The 23,435-nt window shown below is 42.2% G+C and overlaps 1 protein-coding gene across 4 annotated transcripts in view; it reads left to right on the forward strand.

The window, feature by feature from the left end:
• LOC141148242 (uncharacterized) overlaps nt 1-23,435 on the forward strand; it is a 104,889-nt gene that overhangs the window by 58,882 nt on the left and 22,572 nt on the right. For all 4 annotated transcript variants that reach the window (XM_073635497.1, XM_073635496.1, XM_073635499.1 and 1 more), the window contains exons 3-11: nt 4,118-4,143; nt 6,454-6,697; nt 7,687-7,875; nt 14,291-14,377; nt 17,365-17,451; nt 18,474-18,560; nt 21,240-21,326; nt 22,108-22,130; nt 22,542-22,821. In XM_073635497.1, the coding sequence (XP_073491598.1) occupies nt 4,118-4,143; nt 6,454-6,697; nt 7,687-7,875; nt 14,291-14,377; nt 17,365-17,451; nt 18,474-18,560; nt 21,240-21,326; nt 22,108-22,130; nt 22,542-22,821 (1,110 nt within the window). The remainder of the gene's footprint in view (nt 1-4,117; nt 4,144-6,453; nt 6,698-7,686; nt 7,876-14,290; nt 14,378-17,364; nt 17,452-18,473; nt 18,561-21,239; nt 21,327-22,107; nt 22,131-22,541; nt 22,822-23,435) is intronic.

Genomic DNA, 23,435 nt, shown 5'->3' on the forward strand with positions numbered 1-23,435 from the left:
GTTAGAAAAATTCAGCTTAGGCCCCTTTCACACTTGTGCGACTTGCAGCTGTGACTTGGGACTGCAAAGTCACATGACAAGTCGTACCCCATGATTTCCAATGAGTATTCATATCTGTGCAACTTCTAGTCGCAGCGACTTCAAAGTAGTCCCTGCGCTACTTTGGTCCAAATTTCTCGAAGGTTACACAGGCATTGCTTCAAGTCGCGTCAATCACAGCGAAAAATTGCGGGAAAATCGTGCGACTTTCAGGTTGCACAAGTGTGAAAGGTGCCTTTAGGTGAGTTTATAACACAGATTTTCTCCTGTCAGGAGAAACTGCGTTTTACAATAAACCAGTATGCATGAGGCTTAAATGTCTAAAAATAATGAGCTTTTACCCTTGTCTAGGAAGCCACAGGTGGGGAAAGCTGGCCATAGAAATTAATAGTTGTACTTCCATGATACTTCCGTGTTCAAAAAAATATATTGTATGCTCATGTGCGGGTAAATGCTAATGCAATGAAGCATTGGTGTTTACACAAGTTTTGGGGCCTACAGCCATTCACTTCTATATCTGGCTGTATGCTTCACATGTGGCTCCCTGGCCATTTTTCACGCTAGACATATTTAATGTCTAAGGACGTCCCTGTGCATGTACCCTTGAACAGATAATAAGAAGTTTAAAAATGAATAAACCATTAAAAAAAATAAATAAATAATAAAGTTGACCGCACTTGAACACCATTATACTGTAGTTTCTCTTTGAAACAACAGCAGAATTCAAACATTGCTAAATTTATGGCAATGGGATAAATTCACAGTTATCTACCGCTTTAAGAACCGTGGTAAAATACCTCTTATGCCCCGTACACATGGTCGGACATTGATCGGACATTCCGACAACAAAATCCTAGGATTTTTTCCGACGGATGTTGGCTCAAACTTGTCTTGCATACACACGGTCACAAAAAGTTGTCGGAAAATCCCATTGTTCTGAACGCGGTGACGTAAAACATGTACGTCGGGACTATAAACGGGGCAGTGGCCAATAGCTTTTGTGTCTTAATTCATTCTGAGCATGCGTGGCACTTTGTGCGTCGGATTTGTGTACACACGATCGGAATTTAACCGATCGGATTTTGTTGTTGGAAAATTTTATAGCTCTCAAACTTTGTGTGTCGAAAATCCCGAGGGAAAAAGTCCGATGGAGCCCACACACGGTCGGAATTTCCGACAACACAATCCGATTGCACTTTTTCCGTCGGAAAATCCGACTGTGTGTACAGGGCATTAGTGTTTTTCAAAAATTGTTTTGCAATTTACGGAATAAAACACTACTAAAATACTGCATGAGCTATTTTATCAAATGATGAAGTGATGTGGTATTTTAGTAGTGAAAGCTGAAAAACATGGTTGTTAATGAGTGGGGGGGCCACCAGCGTCCTTAACAACTAGAAAATATCATGGTTGTTAAGGAGCAGGTAGCTACTGCATCCTTAATAACCATGACACCGCCACCCATGTTAAAGATTTGTTCCCTTTTCCTGGCCTGCCGGGCTGCATGCTCGGATAAGGGTCTGGTATGGATATTTGGGGAGGACCCCAGGTCATTTTTTTTTAATTTTGGCTTGGGTTCCCCTTTAAAATCCATACCAGTACCGAATGGCTTGATATAAATGGGGGGGGGCACACAGTTTTTTTTTCTAATTTTGCCGGCAATTCATTTTTTTGTATTCTGCTGTCAGCGGGGAACCCTACTAACAGCAGATTAATCCTGGCTGTTAAGGACATGGCAGCCGCTGTGTCCTTAACAACCATGATATTTACTGATGGCCGAAACGCGTCAACATTTGTGGATGATGTTATTGCTGTAATGCTCAAATAAATATTTTCTGTGGAGAAGCTGTTGAGTTGTCAGCCTGTACTTTCTATGCTTCTTTTCTGTTCTATGAGGCTTTCTCCTCTTTCTCTCTACTTGCTCCTACTGACTGCAAGTTTCCTCTGTTACTGGTTACCCGCCCTAATAGATGCTTACTGAGGTAACTTCATCCACGTGTCCTGCTTCACCAACATGAGACCCTGTAACTATAATGGTGTCCTCTCCTCTCCTCCATATTATATTACTTAGACTAAAGATAAATCACCGCGCTATAATAAAATTGATACATAAAAAGCATACTGAAGAAAATAAAATTGAAAAACCAAGGTGACAATTCACTAATCAAAAACAAAACGTAAAAGCAGCTGCTAAAAATGGGATACACACATTACATAATAAATACAAAAGAGGAGCAGCGCTGTGACAAAGAAAGTGAAAAAGTATATGTGATATACCCAAATCAAATAAATAAATAAATAAATGAGTAAATACTAGACCCAAGTTTGCACTAGGTACCAAAGTTCATATAAATAGGTAGAAAAAGTCCTATCCAAGATCAATCATAAGTAGTAGACAAAATAGGAAGCGTAGATAGGTAGAAATCCAAATACATCAATATGTCCTTCACCGCACCACTGTGGTATTGATAAAAATGCGCGCTTACCAAACGGCAAGCTTGAAAAAGCTTGCGACCTTAACCCGGTCGGGGCCTTTCAGGATGGAACCATCAAAGGAAAACACACATCACCTTCGCTTGGATTAAGCACGCTCACCACCAATTATCACTGTTTTATGGAGATGTACCCCTGGCGTAAATGGTTTCGTCCATTTTGAAAGAAATGGGGGCCAACGACTCGGCAGACAATCACACCTCCCCGCCAGATATCCCCCTCACCGATGTCCCCTCAAGCACAACGGCTATAATATTCCTCAAAGCGGCCGACATTCATCCCACGGGGAGCTGGGTGTGTGTTCCGATGAATGTCGGCCGCTTTGAGGAATATTATAGCCGTTGTGCTTGAGGGGACATCGGTGAGGGGGATATCTGGCGGGGAGGTGTGATTGTCTGCCGAGTCGTTGGCCCCCATTTCTTTCAAAATGGACGAAACCATTTACGCCAGGGGTACATCTCCATAAAACAGTGATAATTGGTGGTGAGCGTGCTTAATCCAAGCGAAGGTGATGTGTGTTTTCCTTTGATGGTTCCATCCTGAAAGGCCCCGACCGGGTTAAGGTCGCAAGCTTTTTCAAGCTTGCCGTTTGGTAAGCGCGCATTTTTATCAATACCACAGTGGTGCGGTGAAGGACATATTGATGTATTTGGATTTCTACCTATCTACGCTTCCTATTTTGTCTACTACTTATGATTGATCTTGGATAGGACTTTTTCTACCTATTTATATGAACTTTGGTACCTAGTGCAAACTTGGGTCTAGTATTTACTCATTTATTTATTTATTTATTTGATTTGGGTATATCACATATACTTTTTCACTTTCTTTGTCACAGCGCTGCTCCTCTTTTGTATTTATATTATATTACTTAACATGAACACTGTATCCTTTTTACACAGTCCTGCACCTCTTGGACCCAATAGCTATGGTCACAGGAGGTCCCCACATCAAGAATGGGCATTAATACGGCTTGTAAATGTATGTCTCTGCTGGGATTATGTGATTTACATGGCAATTAGAAAAAAAAACTGTGATTAATATATATCTAACTCGGCTTTTCGGATACCTCCTAGCATATCAGGGGCTGTGTCCCCATTGTTCAGATGTGCCATGAGGCATTCTCCTTGTTGATTTATGCATTGCTTCTTTGGCTGTACTTCTTGTACTTGCATTGACGCAATAAAATGTTTGAACTATCGCATGCCTGGACCACTGCTTGTTTACCACATGCATGTGTTTATTTATTTCCCTTAGTGAATTAACTTTAACGCCGTTTTATGCAGTATTTACCGGGTGGTTTTGCTTTTTTTTGGTAAATACCGCTAGGGATAGTGAATTTTTGGTAAATCCGCTAGGGATAGTGAATTGACAATTTTAGCATCACGTGCAATATTTGTGGGAAAAAGTGACAGAACACCTAAATACCGCATGTGATCTGCTTTGGCGAATGGAGCCCAATGAATTTACTATTCCCACTAAGCAGACACCTGTGTTTACCATGTACCCCAATCTGCTTCTCTGCCCTTTACGTCCCGTCCTAGATTTATCTCATTCTTATTGCTGTCTTTTTTGTTCTGTTTAGCCGAAAAGAAGAAAGGAAAGACATCGGTAAGCAAGTTTTCTGTATTTTCATTTTTATAATCTAAATGATTGTTATGCATTCTTTAGTTTATAATTTTATGTACAGTATTTTCAAAGAGTTGAATCCGGCGTGTCTATCAGGTTTCCATTAGGGTGTATTTATTGAAAAAAAAAAGTCCTATGCCGCGTACACACGAGCGGACTTTACGGCAGACTTTGCCCGGCGGACTTTTCGACGGACTTTATGACAGACTTTCCAAATGAACAGACTTGCCTACACACAATCCACCAAAGTCCGTCGAATTCGTACGTGATGACGTACGACCGGACTAAAACAAGGAAGTTCATAGCCAGTAGCCAATAGCCGCCCTAGCGTGGCTTTTTGTCCGTCGGACTAGCATACAGACGAGTGGACTTTTCGACCGGACTCCAGTTTGACGGATAGATTTAAAACATGTTTCAAATCTAAGTCTGTCCAACTTTTGAGAAAACAAAGTCCGCTGGAGCCCACACACGATCGAATTGTCCAACGAAATCCCGTCCGCCGGGCAAAGTCTGCCGTAAAGTCCGCTCGTGTGTACGTAGCATTAGGCCTCTTTCACACGAATGATCCGTTCAGGTCCGCCTGTCAGTTTTTTAGGCGGACCTGAACGGACGCTTCATAAACCTCTATGGAGCGTCAGATGTCAGCGGTGACATGTCCGCTGACATCCGACCTGCTCCGATCCCATAAAGTATAATGGAGGAAAAACCTACTTTTCCATCCGTTATTGGATCGGGTGACGACGGACTCTACGGTCCGTCTTCATCCGATCCCCCATAGGGGAGAGCGGCGCTCTGACAGGTCCGTCGCTGCACAGTGTGCAGCGATGGACCTGTCATCTGCCTGCTCAGTGGGGATTGACGGAACGATCCCCCGCTGAGCAGAGCGGGCTCCGTACACACGACACGTGAAAGAGCCCTTATTCGCCTTTTTTTCCAGCCAGGTCATTAAGCCAAAAGATAACTTAAAAGGTTAGGTATTGATGTTAGATGAGAAGACTTGGCTCACCATTGGGTTTGAATTCATCCCAAAGTCATTCAATGGGGTTGAGATCAGAGCTCTGTGTAGGCCATTCCAGTTCCTCAATGGCACTCTGGTCAAACCATGCCTTTATGGAGCTGGCTTGGTACACAGGGGTACAGCCATGCTGGAACATAAAAAGGATTTTCACCAAACTGTTTTCCACAAGGTTGGAAGAACATAATTCTCTACAATGTCTTTGTATGGTGTAGCATCAACCGTACCCTTCCATAAAAACACCTGACCTCAATCATTTAGAGAGTGTCCATATACACTCACCGGCCACTTTATTAGGTACACCTTGCTAGTACCGGGTTGGGCCCCTTTTTGCCTTTAGAACTGCCATTCTTCGTAGCATCGATTCAACAAGGTAGTGGAAACATTCCTCAGAGATTTTGGTCCATGTTGACATGATAGCATCACACAGTTGCTGCAGATTTGTCGGCTGTATATCCATGATGCCAATCTCCCATTCCACATCCCAAAGGTGTTCTTTTGGATTGAGACCTGGTGAATGTGGAGGCCATTGGCATACAGTGAACTCGGTGTCACGTTGAAGAAACCAGTTTGAGATGATTGGAGTTTTGTGACATGGTGCATTATCCTGCTGGAAGGAGCCATAAGAAGATGGGGACACTGTAGTCATAGAGGGATGGACATGGTCACCAACAATGCTCAGGTAGGCTGTGGCATTTAATCGATGCTCAGTTGATACTAAGGGGCCCAAAGTGTGCCAGGAAAATATCACCCACACCATTACACCACCACCACCAACCTGAACCTTTGATACAAGGCAGGATGTTGTTTACGCCAAATTCTGACCCTACCATCTGAATGTTGGAGCTGAAATTGAGACTCATCAGACCAGGCAACTTTTTCCAATCTTCTATTGTCCAGTTTTGGTGAGCCTGTGTGAATTGTAGCCTCAGTTTCCCGTTCTTAGCTGACAGGAGTGGCAACCAGTGTGGTCTTCTGCTGTTGTAGCCCATCTTCTTCCCCATTCTGATGCTCAGTTTGAACTTAAGCAAGTTGTCTTTACCATGTCTAGATGCCTAAATGCATTGAGTTGCTGTCATGTGATTGGCTGATTAGCACCTTATGTTACAATAAGCAGTTGAACAGGTGTACCTAGAAAAGTGGCCGGTGAGTGTAGTTTTCCCCATACAGGTATGAGGATCAGTTGACCACATACATTTGGCCATAAGGTATATATAGTTTTCTGTGCATACTTTTCATTTTGTATGATTAATGAATCTCCTTTATCCTGTTGGCAGCCCGGCTACGTGATTGGGATGTTAACCACCCTACAGCAGAGCGACATAGCATGGATAGATACGGAGCTGAGGCGTGGTGGTGAAGGCATAAAGGAAATCAAATATTACAATGTGTCTAACATTAAGACAAAAGATTTTGACAAGGCCCTTTCTGATTCTACATTCTGCCTGTACATCCTCACCGAACATAAATGGAAAACTCTCCTTTCTCCTACAGAGAGAAAAAAAGCTCTCGCAAGCTTTGGTAAGTGAGAAGATAAAGTACAGAGATACACCATATTACCAAAAGTATTGGGACACCTGTTTTTACGTGCACATCACATTTAATGTCATTCCAGTCTTAGTCCGTAGGGTTCAATATTGAGTTGGCCCACCCTTTGCAGCTATAACAGCTTTAACTCTTCTAGGAAGGCTGTCCACAAGGTTTAGGAGGGTGTCTAATGGAATGTTTGACCATTCTTCCAGAAGAGCATTTGTGAGGTCAGGCGCTGGTGTTGGGCAAGAAGGCCTGGCTCACAGTCTCCACTCTAATTCATCCCAAAGGTGTTCTACCAAGGTCAGGACTCTGTGCAGGCCAGTCAAGTTCCTCCACCTCCATGTCTGTATGGACCTTGCTTTATGCACTGGTACGCAGTCATATTGGAACAGGAAGGGGCCACCCCCAAACTGTTCCCACAAAGTAGGGAGCATGAAATTGTCCAAAATGTCTTGGTATGCTGACTCCTTAAGAGTTCCCTTCACTGGAACTAAGGGGCCAAGCCCAACCCCTGAAAAACAACCCCACATCATAATCCCCCCCTCCACCAAATGATTTGGACCAGTGCACAAAGCAAGGTCCATAAAGACATGGATGAGTGAGTTTTGGGGTGGAGGAACTTGACTGGCCTGCAGAAAGTCCTGACCTCAACCCCATAGAACACCTTTGGGGTGAATTATAGTGGAGGCTGCATGCCAGACCTTCTCATCCAACATCAGTGCCTGACCTCACAAATGCGCTTCTGGAAGAATGGTCAAACATTCCCATAGACACACTCCTAAACCTTGTGGACAGCCTTCTCAGAAGAGTTGAAGCTGTTATAGCTGCAAAGGGTGGGCCAACTCAATATTGAACCCTACGGACTAAGACTGGGATGCCATTAAAGTTCATGTACGTGTAAAGGCAAGCGTCCCAATACTTTTGGTAATCTAGTGTAAGTTTAGTTTTGGGATTATTACAATCTGTTCTCAATACAGGGAAGAAGAAACCGATTGTGCTAATTGTAGACATGATTGACAGCAGTGATGAGGAGAAGAATCGGATTATAAAGGACCAGCCCAAAATTAAGGACTATATCATGGATCTCTTCTTATTCAAAAGAATAGAAGAAAAATCTGACATTCCACAGGATAGCGGCATTGGCCAAGGATCTATGAGTTTCCGAGGTGAGAATAAACATCTTCAGCTGGTCACATTGTATTATCATGGTTGATATTTGTCACAGAACCCACGTGATTAAAAGGAGGCTTTAAAAAACCTGTGTTTCTGGGTTCTGTTCCTATCCAGAACTCGGCCTGCATGTGATTCCTAGGATTGTGTGGATTTACTCGATGTGCTCCAGTTCACTCCTCCAGTATGTCTCTGTAGGAGTATGGTATAGGCATTAGATTGTAAGCTCTTTGAGGAGAAATCATTTTAGAAGCAGGATCCAGGAGAGATTCTATTCTTCACACTCTCATTTGTTACCCCTTAGAGCCTTTCTCAAGCTTTTTATCACAAAGGAATCCTTGCAACAACTTTCCTGTCTTAGGCAACCCTTGTTAATGATTACTATAGCTTCAGCTTACAGCATATTAGCATTATAGTCACGGTGTAGATTTTCCCTTACATTTGAGGTCATTGGGGCAGAGAAAATTGAGTACTGTCCGTGATACTTTTTTTTATTTGCACTAACATACAATTTTTCAGGACAAGCTTTCGGGGTATGTCCCCTTCTTCAAGGTCCAAGCACTACTGATTCACAAATTTTTAAGCAGAATGTTAAAGGAAAAAAAAAAAAAAAGACAAAAACAAACACATACAAATCAATGGTAATAAAGATAGCAGCAGAGTTAGTGAGATAAGACAGAGGGAGAGCTATAGAATGCAGGGGGGGATACTAGTCACAGAGGGGGTCGTAAAACTTTAGCATAATGTGTAAGGAAACCAAAATCTAAATTCAGGCCATTATTTTTCGTGTCAAAAAAAAAATATCATTCTTAGCTCAAACGTTTTCCTTTCCTGGATAGTTCTGAAATTCCCTTTAAGAACTAAAACATTGAGGTCTTCTATAGTGTGGTCCGATTGTGAGAAATGATGTCCCACAGGTGTGCAGAAACTGTCTTCATTATGCAGGGCTGGTGCAAAGGATTTTTGACACCCTAGGTGAAACCTAATTTTGCCACCCCCCTGGCTCCACCCCTGACTCCACCCCCTTTGTCCTGCCCATGTACATCCCACCTTTTTAATGAAGGGCCCATCAAATGCATCCTCACCAGTGCCCATCAATGCAGCCTACCAGCACCCATCAAATGCATCCTCACCAGCGCCCATCAACGCAGCCTCACCAGCGCCCATCAATGCAGCCTCACCAGCGCCCATCAACGCAGCCTCACCAGCGCCCATCAATGCAGCCTACCAGTGCCCATCAACGCAGCCTCACCAGCGCCCATCAATGCAGCCTCACCAGCGCCCATCAATGCAGCCTCACCAGCGCCCATCAATGCAGCCTCACCAGCGCCCATCCAATGCAACCTCACCAGCGCCCATCAAATGCAGCCTCACCAGCGCCCATCAAATGCAGCCTCACCAGCGCCCATCAAATGCAGCCTCACCAGCTCCCATCAATGAATGTTTGCTTGCTTCCATTCATTTGGGAGTTGGGACACAGACACAGTCCTCTGCCGCAGCTGCGCCTCTGACACTATGTGCGAACGGAGCTGCGGCTGTCAGCTGATGCTGAGACTTAGTTGCTTTTTGCAGAGAGAAGAGGGTAGGAACACCGGTGGCCGGGCGCCCTAGGCAGCAGTGTGTTCTAGGTGGCTGCCTAGTTTGCCTAGTGGTGGCACCGGCCCTGTCTTTATGTTCTTTGATGGTATGTCTGTGCAAATTCATCCTCTCTTGCAACTTCTGTCCTGTTTCACCAACATAAGATCCTTTGCTGCATCTGTTGCATTGGATGAGGTACACAACATTACTGGAGGTAGTAAGATCCCATGATATTGAAGGTCCCATTTGTGTGTGTAACGCTTTTGGATAGCTTGATCTGGTTGCATAGTTTGCAGCGTTTTTTATTGCAGGGTTTGCTTCCATTATTTGTGACTTCATAATCAGAGTGAAGTTTCCTGCTGATTAGTTTGTGTCTGAGGTTGGGTGGTTGTCTGAAAGCCAATAATGGGGGTTGTTGGAATATTCCTTTCAGAGTTTCATCCTCTGTTATAATGGGTTGTAAATCTTTGATTATCTTTTTGATCCCTTCAAGTGCTGGGTTGTATGTGGTGACTAGAGGTACTCGGTGATTTGTTTTTTTCTCTGTGTATTGGAGGAGATTTTCTTGAGGTTTTCAAGGCTGTGTTTATGCTGTTGTTGATGGTTTTGTCTTTGTAACCTTTCTTATGGAAGGAGTCTGCCAGTGTTCTGAGATGTTTATCTCTGTCTTTTGGGTCTGAACAAATTCGGTGGTATCTGATGGCCTGGCTGTGTATGATGGCCCGTTTAGTGTGTTGGGGGTGAAAACTGGAACTATGAAGATAGCTGCATCGGTCAGTCAGTTTTCTGTATATCGAGGTGTGTAGCTTGTCATTCCTGATGTATACTGTAGTGTCCAGGAAGTTGACATGTGTTTTCGAATAGTCCATTTTTAGTTTGATAGATGGGTGAAAAGTGTTGATCAATGAGAAGAATTGGTTTAGATTTTCTTCACCTTCAGTCCATATCATGAAGATATCATCAATATAGCGGTAATATCTGTATGGCTTTTGTTGTATGCTGTTCAGGAATTTGTCCTCCAGGTCAGTCATAAATAAATTTGCATATTGGGGTGCCATTTTGCTTCCCATAGCAGTACCCATACATTGGAGATATATGTCATTATTGAAAGTGAAGTAGTTGTGTGTAAGAATGAATTTGATGAGCTGTGTAACATCCTCAGCAGTGTATTTGTGGTTTGGCGAGGATGATAAGAATCTGTGACATGCCGCCAACCCATCCTTGTGAGGGATGTTACTGTACAGAGATTCTACATCCATAGTGACTAGAAGTGTATTAGGTGGTAATTGTTGTATATTGTTCAGCTTGTTCAGAAAATCAGTGGTGTCTTGCAGGAAACTGACAGTGTTCATGACTAAAGATTTTAACATGTTTTCTACAAGGCCTGAGATATGTTCGGTAAGTGTATTCATACCTGTTATGATGGGTCTGCCTGGATTTCCTGGCTTGTGAATCTTGGGCAGCATGTAGAAGTCTCCAATTTCTGGATTATCCGGAATCGCATTGATGAGTTCTGAATGTAGGTGGCTTGGTATTGTCGCAATGAGATCTTTTAATTGCTTAGTAAAATCCTGGGTCGGATCATAATCCAGTTTTTTGTAGTAAGTAGTATTTGCCAGCTGCCTCTGGCCCTCGTGTATATATTTGTCTGTGTCCATCACAACGACTGCTCCCCCTTTATCTGCTGGTGTGATGGCTATGGCCTGATTATTGCGCAGATCATGTACAGCTCTTCGCTCCAGTGGTGAAAGGTTGTATAGTATTTTCTTTTGCTGGGTGGATATCGGGAATGTGACTCGCAGCCTGAAGCTGTCAATATAGGTATCGAGTTTGGAGTTGCGTCCTTGTGGAGGTGTGAAGTTGCTGTTCTTTTTCTTTTTGTCACCTCCTATTGTCCTAGGATTCCTTTCCTTACTGTGAAAATATTCTTTGAGCCTTAGTCTCCTGAAGAATTCCTCCATATCTGACCATACCTGTAAATTATCCAAATTGGTGGTTGGGCAGAATGTGAGGCCTTTGGAGAGGACTGTTGTTTCTGGTGTAGAAAGTTTATGATTTGACAAATTTATGATTCCGAGTTCCTCTGTTATATCCACATTTTCTGTAAAGTCGGCATTTACACAAGGGATACGTTGGGATTCTGGATCGGGTTCCAAGTTGCTGATAGCAGGAGTTATAGAAGTTGTGTTTGTTTTGTGTTGTTTAGGTTGTATCCAAAAGGTCTGCTCTTGGTAGCTTTTGGAGTTTTTTTTGCTTCCTGTTCATGGCAAGTTTTTGCAGCTGTCTTTGTAAGGTTTCGATTTCATTCTTAATTTGGTTGATGCTTGTAGGGTCCAATGGTGTTGAGGTTTCAAACACAAATGGGACCTTCAATATCATGGGATCTTACACCTGTACCTGCAGTAATGTTGTGTGCCTCATCCAATGCAAAAGGTGCAGCAAAGGATCTTATGTTGGTGAAACAGGACAGAATTGCAAGCGAGGATGAATTTGCACAGACATACCATCAAAGAACATAAAGAAGACAGTTTCTGCACACCTGTGGGACATCATTTCTCACAACCGGACCACACTATAGAAGACCTCAATGTTTTAGTTCTTAAAGGGAATTTCAGAACTATCCAGGAAAGGAAAACCTTTGAACTAAGAATGATACTTCTTTTTGATACGAAAAATAATGGCCTGAATTTAGATATTGGTTTCCTTACACATTATGCTAATGTTTTACGACCCCCTCTGTGACTAGTATCCCCCCCTGTGTTCTATAGCTCTCTCCTATGTCTTATCTCACTGCTGCTATCTTTATTACCATTGATTTGTATGTGTTTGTTTTTCTCTTTTGTTTTTTTTTTCCTTTAACATTCAGCTTAAAACTTTGTGAATCAGTACTGCTTGGACCTTGAAGAATGGGACATACCCCGAAAGCTTGTCCTGAAAAATTGTATGTTAGTGCAAATAAAAAAAGTATCACGGACAGTACTCAATTTCCTCTGTCACAATTGCACTAATACGGCTACAATCAAATTAGGTCATTGGGGAAAATCCCCCCTTCCAAATAGCTAAAAGAACATTTGTTGTCAGTGGTTATCTTTCTGAGAAGTAGGGAAAGAAGTAGTGATTTTTAAGACTTTCTTTCCCTACTTTATATTTTAAGCTGGAGCAAGCTCTGTCCTTATCGGCAATCCTAGCGGTTTGCCATGCAAGAGGACTTGGTGGAGCTTTGAGCTACACCTGTAATTTGCATTGTGGTTCTGAGAAGCTGAGATTCTAAGGTTCATTGCTCAAGGAACTCCTAGAAACCTCTGGAGGAACCCTGGTTGACGAACACTGCCCTAAAGGGATGGTTCCATACACTGTACAAAGTGTAGGATTATGTGTTGTGCTGTAAAAGAATAACATGAAAAAATTGTGTGTGTGTATATATATATATATATATATATATATATATATATATATATATATATATATATATATATATACATATATATATATATATATATATATATATATATACATATATATATATATATATATATATATATATATATACATATATATATATATATATATATATATATATATATATATATATATATATATATACATATATATATATATATATATATATATATATATATATAGTATTGTGACAAAAGTATTGTGACACCTGCCTGTACACACACACATGAACTTTAATGACATCCCAGTCTTAGTCCGTAGGGTTCAAAATTGAGTTGGCCCACCCTTTGCAGGTATAACAGCTTCAACTCTTCTGGGAAGGCTGTCCACAAGGTTTAGGAGTGTGTCTATGGGAATGTTTGACCATTCTTCCAGAAGCACCTTTGGGAGGTCAGGCACTGATGTGGTCGAGAAGGCCTGGCTCTCAGTCTCCACTCTAATTCATCCCAAAGGTGTTCTATCGGGTTGAGGTTAGGACTGTGTGCAAGCCAGTCAAGTTCCTCCACTCCAAACTTGCTCATCCATGTCTTTATGGACTTTGCCTTGTGCATTTTTGGTTCAATTATGATATCAGGAAGGGCTTCCAAAATCAATTTGAACAATTTTTCATAATTTTCTGTTCCTGTAACTTACACATTTTTAGGCCTAGTTTGGATTTCCATTGATTTCAATGGAACTTCCAGTCTGACAATTCTGAATTTTAGAGTTTTGAGGTAAGTTTTTCTTTATTTGAAGATTAGGAGAACAACAGTTCTGTTTTGGCTTTTAGATTTTTTTTATTTTTATTTTTTTTACTCAGCTTTGCAGTAAAAAGTATATACAATTATAATTGCAATGGTTTGTCTATCATAATCCCTATAAAAATATCCTAAAGGTGAAAAATCTTATTGTACAATCTCTCTTTAATCACCTTTAGCTTTTTACAATGAGGGTCCATCAATCCATTCAATTTATATAGATTTAAGCGGACTTTCATATTACAGTCTAACATCTTGCTACCCACGTAATGTGTATGTGTATCAGCAAAATGAATAGGATTTATTGCTTTTATACCATTGAACATCCATGGGCAGCAGTGCTGAATGTGCTCTTACTGCTCTCCCCTGGCACAGTGACCGAGCTGTTAAAGACAGATTTTGGTTCATACTAATAAGTCAGCGGGGCCGGCTCTCGATCATGTGACCACTGTGACAGCCAATCACAGTGGTCACAAGACTCTAGCCTTCCTGCCACCGGGTGGGGGGGGGTGCAGACCCTATTAAAGGGATGCCGGGGCTGGGTTGGAAGGGGTTCGGTTGATTGTTCAGACTACACTGTTTGTGATATACTGTTATATATTGAGTTATATTGTAGTGAAATGTCTGCTTTCCTTAGGTGGATCCTTGAAAAACAAATTACCTGAAGAAAATCTGGATGAACACAGAAATCCTCCATACCATATACCACATCCTACTGGCAGAGGTAGTCCTCCATTTCTTCTGAAGAGCTTATAAGAAACTTATCACCACCATAACATGTTTCTGCACTTTCAGTTAACTATTACAAGACACAAAGACCTCATTATTAGTTTAAAAGGGGTTATTTTCAGAACCAGCCATTAAGCACTGATAAGTTATGCAGTATACAGTATCTCACAAAAGTGAGTACACCCCTCACATTTTTGTAAATATTTTATTATATTTTTTCATGTGACAACACTGAAGAAATGACACTTTGCTACAATGTAAAGTAGTGAGTGTACAGCTTGTATAACAGTGTAAATTTGCTGTCCCCTCAAAATAGGTCAACACACAGCCCATAATGTCTAAACCGCTGGCAACAAAAGTGAGTACACCCCTAAGTGAAAATGTCCAAATTGGGCCCAATTAGTTATTTTCCCTCCCCGGTGTCATGTGACTCCTTAGTGTTACAAGGTCTCAGGAGTGAATGTGGAGCAGGTGTGTTAAATTTGGTGTTGTCGCTCTCACTCTCTCATACTGGTCACTGGAAGTTCAACATGGCACCTCATGGCAAAGATCTCTCTGAGGAAAAAAAGAATTGTTGTTCTACATAAAGATGTCCTAGGCTATAAGAAGATTGCAAGGACCCTGAAACTGGCAGGTGCAGCATGGTGGCCAAAACCATACAGCGGTATAACAGGACAGGTTCCACTCAGAACAGGCCTCGCCATGGTCGACCAAAGAAGTTGAGTGCACGTGCTCAGCGTCATATCCAGAGGTTGTCTTTGGGAAATAGACATATGAGTGCTGCCAGCATTGCTGCAGAGGTTGAAGGGGTGGGGGGGTCAGCCTGTCAGTGCTCAGACCATACGCCGCACACTTTATCAAATTGGTCTGCATGGCTGTCATCCGAGAAGGAAGCCTCTAAAGATGGTGCACAAGAAAGCCTGCAAACAGTTTGCTGAAGACAAGCAGACTAAGGTCATGGATTACTGGAACCATGTCTTGTGGTCTGATGATACCAAAATAAACTTATTTGGTTCAGATGGTGTCAAGCTTATGTGGCGGAAACCAGGTGAGGAGGACAAAGACAAGTGTGTCTTGCCTACAGTCAAGCATGGTGGTGGGAGTGTCATGGTCTGGGGCTGCATGAGTGCTTCCGACACTGGGGAGCTACAGTTCATTGAGGGAACCATGAATGCCAACATGTACTGTGACATACTGAAGCAGAGAATGATCCCCTCCCTTCGGAGACTGGGCCGCAGGGCAGTATTCCAACATGATAATGACCCCAAACACACCTCCAAGATGACCACTGCCTTGCTAAAGAAGCTGAGAGTAAAGGTGATGGACTGGCCAAGCATGTCTCCAGACCTAAACCCTATTGAGCATCTGTGGGACATCCTCAAAGGGAAGGGGGAAGAGCGCAAGGTCTCTAACATCCACCAGCTCTGTGATGTCGTCATGGAGGAGTGGAAGAGGACTCCAGTGCCAACCTGTGAAGCTCTGGTGACCTCCATGCCCAAGAGGGTTAAGGCAGTGCTGGGAAATAATGGTGGCCACACAAAATATTGACACTTTGGACATCAATTCGACATTTTCAGTTAGGGGTGTAGTCAATTTTGTTGCCAGCAGTTTAGACATTAATGGCTGTGTGTTGAGTTATTTTGAGGGGACAGCAAATTTACACTGTTATACAAGCTGTACACTCACTACTTTACATTGTAACAAAGTGTCATTTCTTCAGTGTTGTCACATGAAAAGATATAATAAAATATTTACAAAAATGTGAGGGGTGTACTCACTTTTTGTGAGATACTGTATGTATATATATACAAATAAGCAGGTCCAAACATGGGAAACATGATTGCAGTCACAGGCAGTTTATAGAGTTGCTCTCCCTGCAAAAGAAGCCTTCCTGGGCCCAGGGATACCTGTACTTTTTGCTTCACCCTAATTGGCAGTATAGATAGTCTTCTGCTTCCTCTGAGATAGAACGTTCCTTTAGAAACATTACAGCTGAAATTAAACACAGAATATTGTTTTCAAATGAAGAAATCAGTAAGTAGCATCAGTTAATGCTACTGACTAACAGACTTTTATTGGTCCACTAAGGTCTGTGTCCATGATTTGCCCATAACCACCTACAGGGTAGCAGAAGTGCAGCGGAGCCCAAGCTTCATCAACACCAGATAACAAGATGTTTGTAGGGAGAGACCTATTTTTGGGCCTTCTTCTTAAAATAGAACTTTGTTAACTATATATATATATATATATATATATATATATATATATATATATATATATATATATATATATATATATATATATATATAAAAATTAGAGGTGATTCCAAAGTGAGGACGATGTTAGATTTGATTCACACTGACTTTGAGTCTCAACCTAAATCCAAATTTCAGTGTTTTTTTTTTTAGAAATTAGAATTCCTCAAAATCTTCAGGAAGAAAGAGACCAAGGACGTTTTTTTCCCTTTGTCAGCTGTTGGCTGATCACCTCTAGCTTGACTGCCAGTGCCACCAGGTTCCACCCATCTAGTATTCCTGGTTGGATTTTGTTAGATTGAAGTGGCAGATGTTTGGTCCCATTATCATATCAGGAAGGGCTTCCAAAATCAGGCAGACTGTCATATTACATGTATCGTATATGTGCAGCAGCAAAGAGGGTGCACTTTAATGCCTACATGCCAGACATATGCCTTCATGGACAGCAGAGCTCGTTGAATGCTCCCAGCACAGTGACCCAGCTGTCTTGGTTCATAAAATAGATCAGGAGTCAGTGCGACAAGCTCCCGATCATGTGACGACAGTGACAGCCAATCACACTGGTCACATGACCCGATCCTTCCTGCCCATGGGGTACAGACCCTATTAAGGGATGGCAGGGTTCAGTGGGAAAAGGTTAGGTTGATTCTACAGACTGCAATGTATGCGTCAGCTCATGGTTTGTCAATGAAGAGTTATATAATAGTGAAATGTCTGTTTTGCTTAGTTGGATCATTGGAAAGAAAATTACCTGAAGAAAATCTGGATCAATACAAACATCTTCCATACCGTCTTCCCCAACCTGCTGACTCAGGTAGTCCTCCATTACTTCTGAACAAGACCTTAAAAGAACTTATCACCATCACAACATATTTTTTCTGCGCTTTTAAAAAGATAGTAGAAGACACAAAGGACCTCGTTATCAGTTCAAAAGGGATTCCCTCTAGAACCAGCCATTCAGTACAGACAGGCATACGGGCCTATAGCTTTCTTTATATTAGCCTATATGTCCAGTCTCTCAAACAGGAGAAAGAGACACTTCTACATATTTTGGTAATACAAATCACAATAAGCGTATATTGATTGGTTTGCGCAAAAGTTATAGCGTCTACAAGATAGGGGATTGATTTATAGCATTTTTATTGTTATTATTTTTTTTACTAGTAATGGCGGCGATCTGCAATTTTTATCGGGACTGCGACATTATGGTGGACACATCGGACACTTTTGACACATTTTTGGGACCATTGGCATAATACAGCGATCAGTGCTAATAAAAAGGTACTGATTACTGTAAAAAATGTCATTGGCGGGGAAGGGGTTAACACTAGGGGGCAATCAAGGGGTTAATTGTGTTCCCTAGTGTGTGTTCTAACTGAAGGGGGGATGGGACTGTCTAGGGGAGATGACAGATCGCTGTTCATACTTTGTATGAACAACGATCTATCTCTTCTCCCCTCAGAGAATCACACACAGATGGCAGTTCTCGCTGTGTCACGAGCGATCGCGGGAGCCCGGTGGACATCGCGCCCACCAGGAACTCGCATCGGCTTCGGGGGGGAGCAGCGGGTGCCTGTGCGCGCCCCTAGTGGTGAAACGAGGTAACATAACATAATTTCGCCCAGCCATGTATTCTGCAACAGTAAAACTGTGGCGGCTGGTCGGCAAGTGGTTAACCCAGATAGCAGCCAATCACAGTGGTCACATGACCCGATCTGTTCTATCCCTATTAAGGGATGCCAGGGTTGGGTGGGAAGAGGTTAGGTTGATTGTACAGACTACAATGTATGTGCCAATATTAGAGTTATATTATAGTGAAATTTCTGTTTTTCTTAGGTGGATCATTGGAAACAAAATTACCTGAAGACAATCTGGATCAATACAAACATCTTCCATACCGTCTTCCACAACCTGCTGACTCAGGTAGTCCTCCATTACTTCTGAAAAAGACCTTAAAAGAACTTATCACCATCACAACATATTTTTTCCGCACTTTTAAATAGATAGTAGAAGACACAAAGGACATCATTACCAGTTCAAAAGGTATTCCCTCTAGAACCAGCCATTCAGTACAGACAGCATACGGGCCTAAAGCTTTCTTTATATTAGCCTGTATGTCCAGTCTCTCAAACAGATGAAAGAGACACTTTAAAGGGGGTAGAAAATGCCATATTTATTTAGGTACAGTATATAGTATATGCAAATAAGCAGGTCCAAATCCGGGAACAATATTGCAGTCGCAGGTGGCCTGTTTAACCCAGATAGCAAGCAATTGCGAGTTTGAAAATGACTTGCTAAACTGATGCTAGACTTGCCAGGCTTCACAAGTTTGTTGCACAGTTGCAGCAAGTCCGCATTGCATGACTCCAGATCAACTTTCTTTCCAAACATTCTGCAAGTCTGCTGCAAGTTCTGGTTCAATTAAGTTGTGCAATAGTCATCCCACCACAGGGGGCACTGTGGCTGAATTTTCATACTGTAGACTTGCAGAACTCTTTCTGTAGATTACCACTGCAACTTTGCTCTTGCTAGAGACTTGCCACGTAAATTTGCTACAAATTGGAAAAGTATCAACTAGAACTTGTGCTTTAAGTGCTCTCTAATGCCGTGTACACACGGCAGGACTTGCGAACGGTCTAAACTCTATCGGAATTTCCGACGGAAAGATTTAGAACATGTTCTATATCTGAGTCTGTCGGAAATGCCAACAGAATGTCTGATGGGGTACAAACACGGTCGGAATGTCCGACCGAAAGCTCCCATCGGACTTTTTCTGTCGGGAAGTCCAGCCGTGTGTACGTGGCATAGGTGTACAACTTGCCAGTGAAAATATGCAGCAAGTTAACAAGACTGCCACAGATTTGTGATGAGTTATCCTTGCTATCTGGGAAAGAGTCACTCTTCTAAAAAGCCTTCACTTAGACTCATAGACTCTCTGCTCCCCCATAGTTGGGAGTACAGGTAATCTTCTGCTACCTCTGAAATGAAACTTTCCTTTCAGAAGGACTCTGATTGAAATAAAAAGTAATGCTACTGACTAACAGCCTTTTATTGGTCCACTAAGGCCTGAGTCCATAAATTACCCATAACCACCTGTTGGGTAGCAGAAGTGAAGAAGATCCCAAGATTCATCAAAACCAGATGTTTGTTGAGGGAGACTTATTTTTGTGCCCTCTTCTTATGACACATGTTCATTAACAAAGGACATTTGCCTGGTATAAATAGGGGAGGACTAGGTTTAGGGTAGCAAATTGGCATTTGCCCCTGGGACAGTACTTATAAAATATGTTAGCCCTGGGTGGGGATACATCACCATTCAAACACTGATCAGAGACAGACACTCAATCAGTGACACATGCTGGCCATTATATAACTGCCGGTGTCTTGCCGAGAAATTTCCCCCGGCAGATGAGGACCCCCCCTGTACTGCGCAGGCGCAGCGTTTGCGCAGTACGAACGACTACGGAGCTGCCGAAAATAGCCGAAGCTGAAAACCTTGAGTGAGCTGTACACGGCGCCTGCGCCCTGAGTCCAGGTTCAAGCCCCACCATCCAAGTGGACAAAGCATTGCGAGTGAAGCGAGCCTGCGAGGGGCCCTGTTACAGGCGCCGTGTACAGCTGACTTACAGCTATTCAGCTTCGGCTATTTCCGGCGGCTCGTACTGCGCAAGCGCTGTGCCTGCGCAGTACAGGGGGGCCTTTATCCGCCGAGGGGAACTTTCTCGACAGAACACCGACTCCCTGTTTAGAGCTACAGTCATGACATCTGGCAGTGGGAAATCTTACAGAACCAACTTCATTTGCAGTTCCGAGATGTCAGGAGGCCAAGGGAAAGGCAAGCTGGTGTTGGAAGATGTGTAAAAGTGTACCACAATAAAATATGATTTTTAGAAACGCATCAGCTTTCAACATGTCCACCAAGTAATTATGCAACATTACACACTTTATTTAGCCCACATAAATCTGTACCTCCCCTGAAAGGACCAGTTAGTTTTGTTTTACAGCTGGGAAAAAGGTTCCCAGTTCTGTGGGTATAAAGGTGGATCACATTCCTCCAGCAACAGTCTCTATGTTTGGTTTGTAAGGTTATTATCCTTTGGGGTTGGTCACATGAAGTGATCAGATTCTCAGTGACTAGTCCATCTTTAATCCCAACCACTGTAAACCAGACTTACTGCCAAATGACACTGATGCATCTCCCTGTCCCATTCCATTCCCTTAACGTTATGAAAGGTAGAGGAAAGGTAGTGCTCATGAAGCACTCTGAATTCTTATCCTGGGGTGTTAGCTTTGACCTGAGCCTATAATGTATTTTGAAGTGGGGTGTTCAGGCGGTAGGCTGATCCCTACCTTCAGTGGTGACCAATGCCTTAATATTTAGTGATTGGAAAAGCTGTCTTGGGAAGTCAGTTGTTCTTGTTAAGAGGGAAGTATTTTTTTCTGTTATTTTTTATGTCTATAAAAGTGTAGGGTGTACAAGGGGGCTAAAAGTCTTACTGGATGGGGGTCCTATTACATGGAAGGTATAGATGCAGTTCTAATGGGTAGATGGGGTTTTGTCAGTGAAGAGTTTTATTGTGGTTAATTATCTGTTTTTCTTAGGTGGATCATTTCAAAAACCAATACCTGCACCAAAACCGGATCAATACAGAACGCCTTCATACCGTCTACCAAAACCTGCTGGCACAGGTAGTCCTCTAATACCTCTGAAATAGACCCTATGCAAGCTTATCATCTCTATAACATCATTAATTCTTGCATTTTCACATAGCTAGCAGAAGATGAAGAAGACCTCATTAACAGTTGAAAAGGGGTTCATCCTAGAACCTGGGGTAGCTAAAGTTGTCCCATTTGATGGTAGCGTAACTGGAGGACCTATCGGATGGCAAGATAGCTAGGGGTCTTATTGTATGGCAGAGCAGCTGGGGGTCCTGTTTGATGGCAGGGTAGCTGGGGGGGGCTTTGTGGATAACAGGGCAACTGGGGGGATCTATTAGATGGCAGAGGAGCTGTATATCCAATTGGATGACAGGGCAACTGGGGTGGCTTATTAGATGTCAGGGCAACTGGAGCATCCTATTGGATGTCAGTGTAGCTGTAGATCCAGTTGGATGACCAGGTAACTGGGGTGCCCTTTTAGATGGCAGGGTCCTATTGGATGGCAGAGTAGCTGGGAGTCCCAATGGATGGCGTTTCCTATTAAGATCATCCTATTATACCCTATTAAGAAAATGTATCATCCTTGTATAGAAAACTACCACCCCCCCCCCCTAGAGCCGGGTGCTAGAGTTTACCAATACATTGGTTACTTATTTTGTTTCTGTCTAACAATGATTTTCTTTTTCAGTCTAATCATTCACTCAGATATCAGTCACTAAGTTATCATTCACTCAGTCAGCTATGATAATGTTGCTAGGATTTAAATTTTTTTGCTTAACAAGATTCATGGTACATATATTTTTACCCACAGGCCTTCAGACTGAAACAACACAGGTAAAAAAAATGTGTCATATTAAATTTGCTATGCTATTGCTTTATTATTATTATTATTATTATTATTATTTGGATAGTAAAATGGCTGTAGATTTTTAATGTACAACCGATCCATTTCTGCCATTAGCTTTTTAAAAATTAAAATATTAAAAAATATTCTATCATGCTGATAGAGTAGGTCTGCTTTGGGTAGATTGGAAAAGATTAAAATTTAAAATGAATCAAAAATGTATAGTATGCAACTCATGAATAACTCATAAAGATTGCACATTGTACGTTTTCTAAATGATTCAAACCATGGAAGGTTATCAAAAAGTTTAGCAAAAATATATCATGGCTGGCAAACTTCTGTTTAATACTTGAACACTTATTACTAAGTATAGATTAACTTCTCCTTTGCTTTCTTCTTAGAGATCGGTAGACAGAAAACACATAGTGGGTATTTTCTCCAGATCAGGGGAACAAGATTACGCCTGGCTGGTGAGACTCCTCAAGGAAGTCTTCCAGGATGTTGTTGGGGATGTGAAATGTTGTTTCGTCTCCAACAATGGACAGCAGGAACTCATGGATGGCATGTCTCAGTGCACATTTGGCATTCTTTATCACACCAAGAACAGAGGGAGAGTCAACATTACCGATGTGGAAGATGCTCTGTATGATGAGGAATTGGAAACCATTTCTGCTGAACTTGGTAAGAAATAAGATGTAATAGATAAACAATGTATTTAATCATGGAACGACTGGGCTGGGGGAGGGGTTGACGGGCATGAGATAATTTGCTCCCCATGTCACGCATAAACAAAACAGGTTGGGCCGGTGGTCAATAAGTGGACACACTTCACCATTCAGACTTAATGAGAATGGGACCTGCAGTTGGTGACACCACGTGGTGGAACTTATAATTCTACAGCTTCCCATTGAGAACTTATATCATAGCCACTCATAGAGGGATGTCTTTCAGCACCATATCTCTTTGTGGCTCTGAGATATCATATGACTAAATGGTGAGAGAGAAAAAGAAAACTGATGTTGGAAGATGTAAAGAGGTTTCTCACAATCAACAATATCCTTAGGAACACCACCCTGGCATTGTAGCACATTTTAACTGTTGCAATTCCTATAGCCAACAGCAGTGGTCTCCAAACTGTGGCCCAAGGGTCAGATGCAGCACTAGCTTTTATCTGGCCCTCAGGGGGATTATTTAATCCACTGAAACCAACAATGGGGCATAATTCCCCCTTCCCTCTGACCCAATGAAGGTGCACAATTCCTCCCACTGACACCAACGATGGGGCACAATTCCTC

The sequence above is a fragment of the Aquarana catesbeiana genome, linkage group LG06 (assembly GCF_042186555.1).
Source record: "Aquarana catesbeiana isolate 2022-GZ linkage group LG06, ASM4218655v1, whole genome shotgun sequence".
Taxonomy (NCBI): Eukaryota; Metazoa; Chordata; class Amphibia; order Anura; family Ranidae; genus Aquarana; species Aquarana catesbeiana.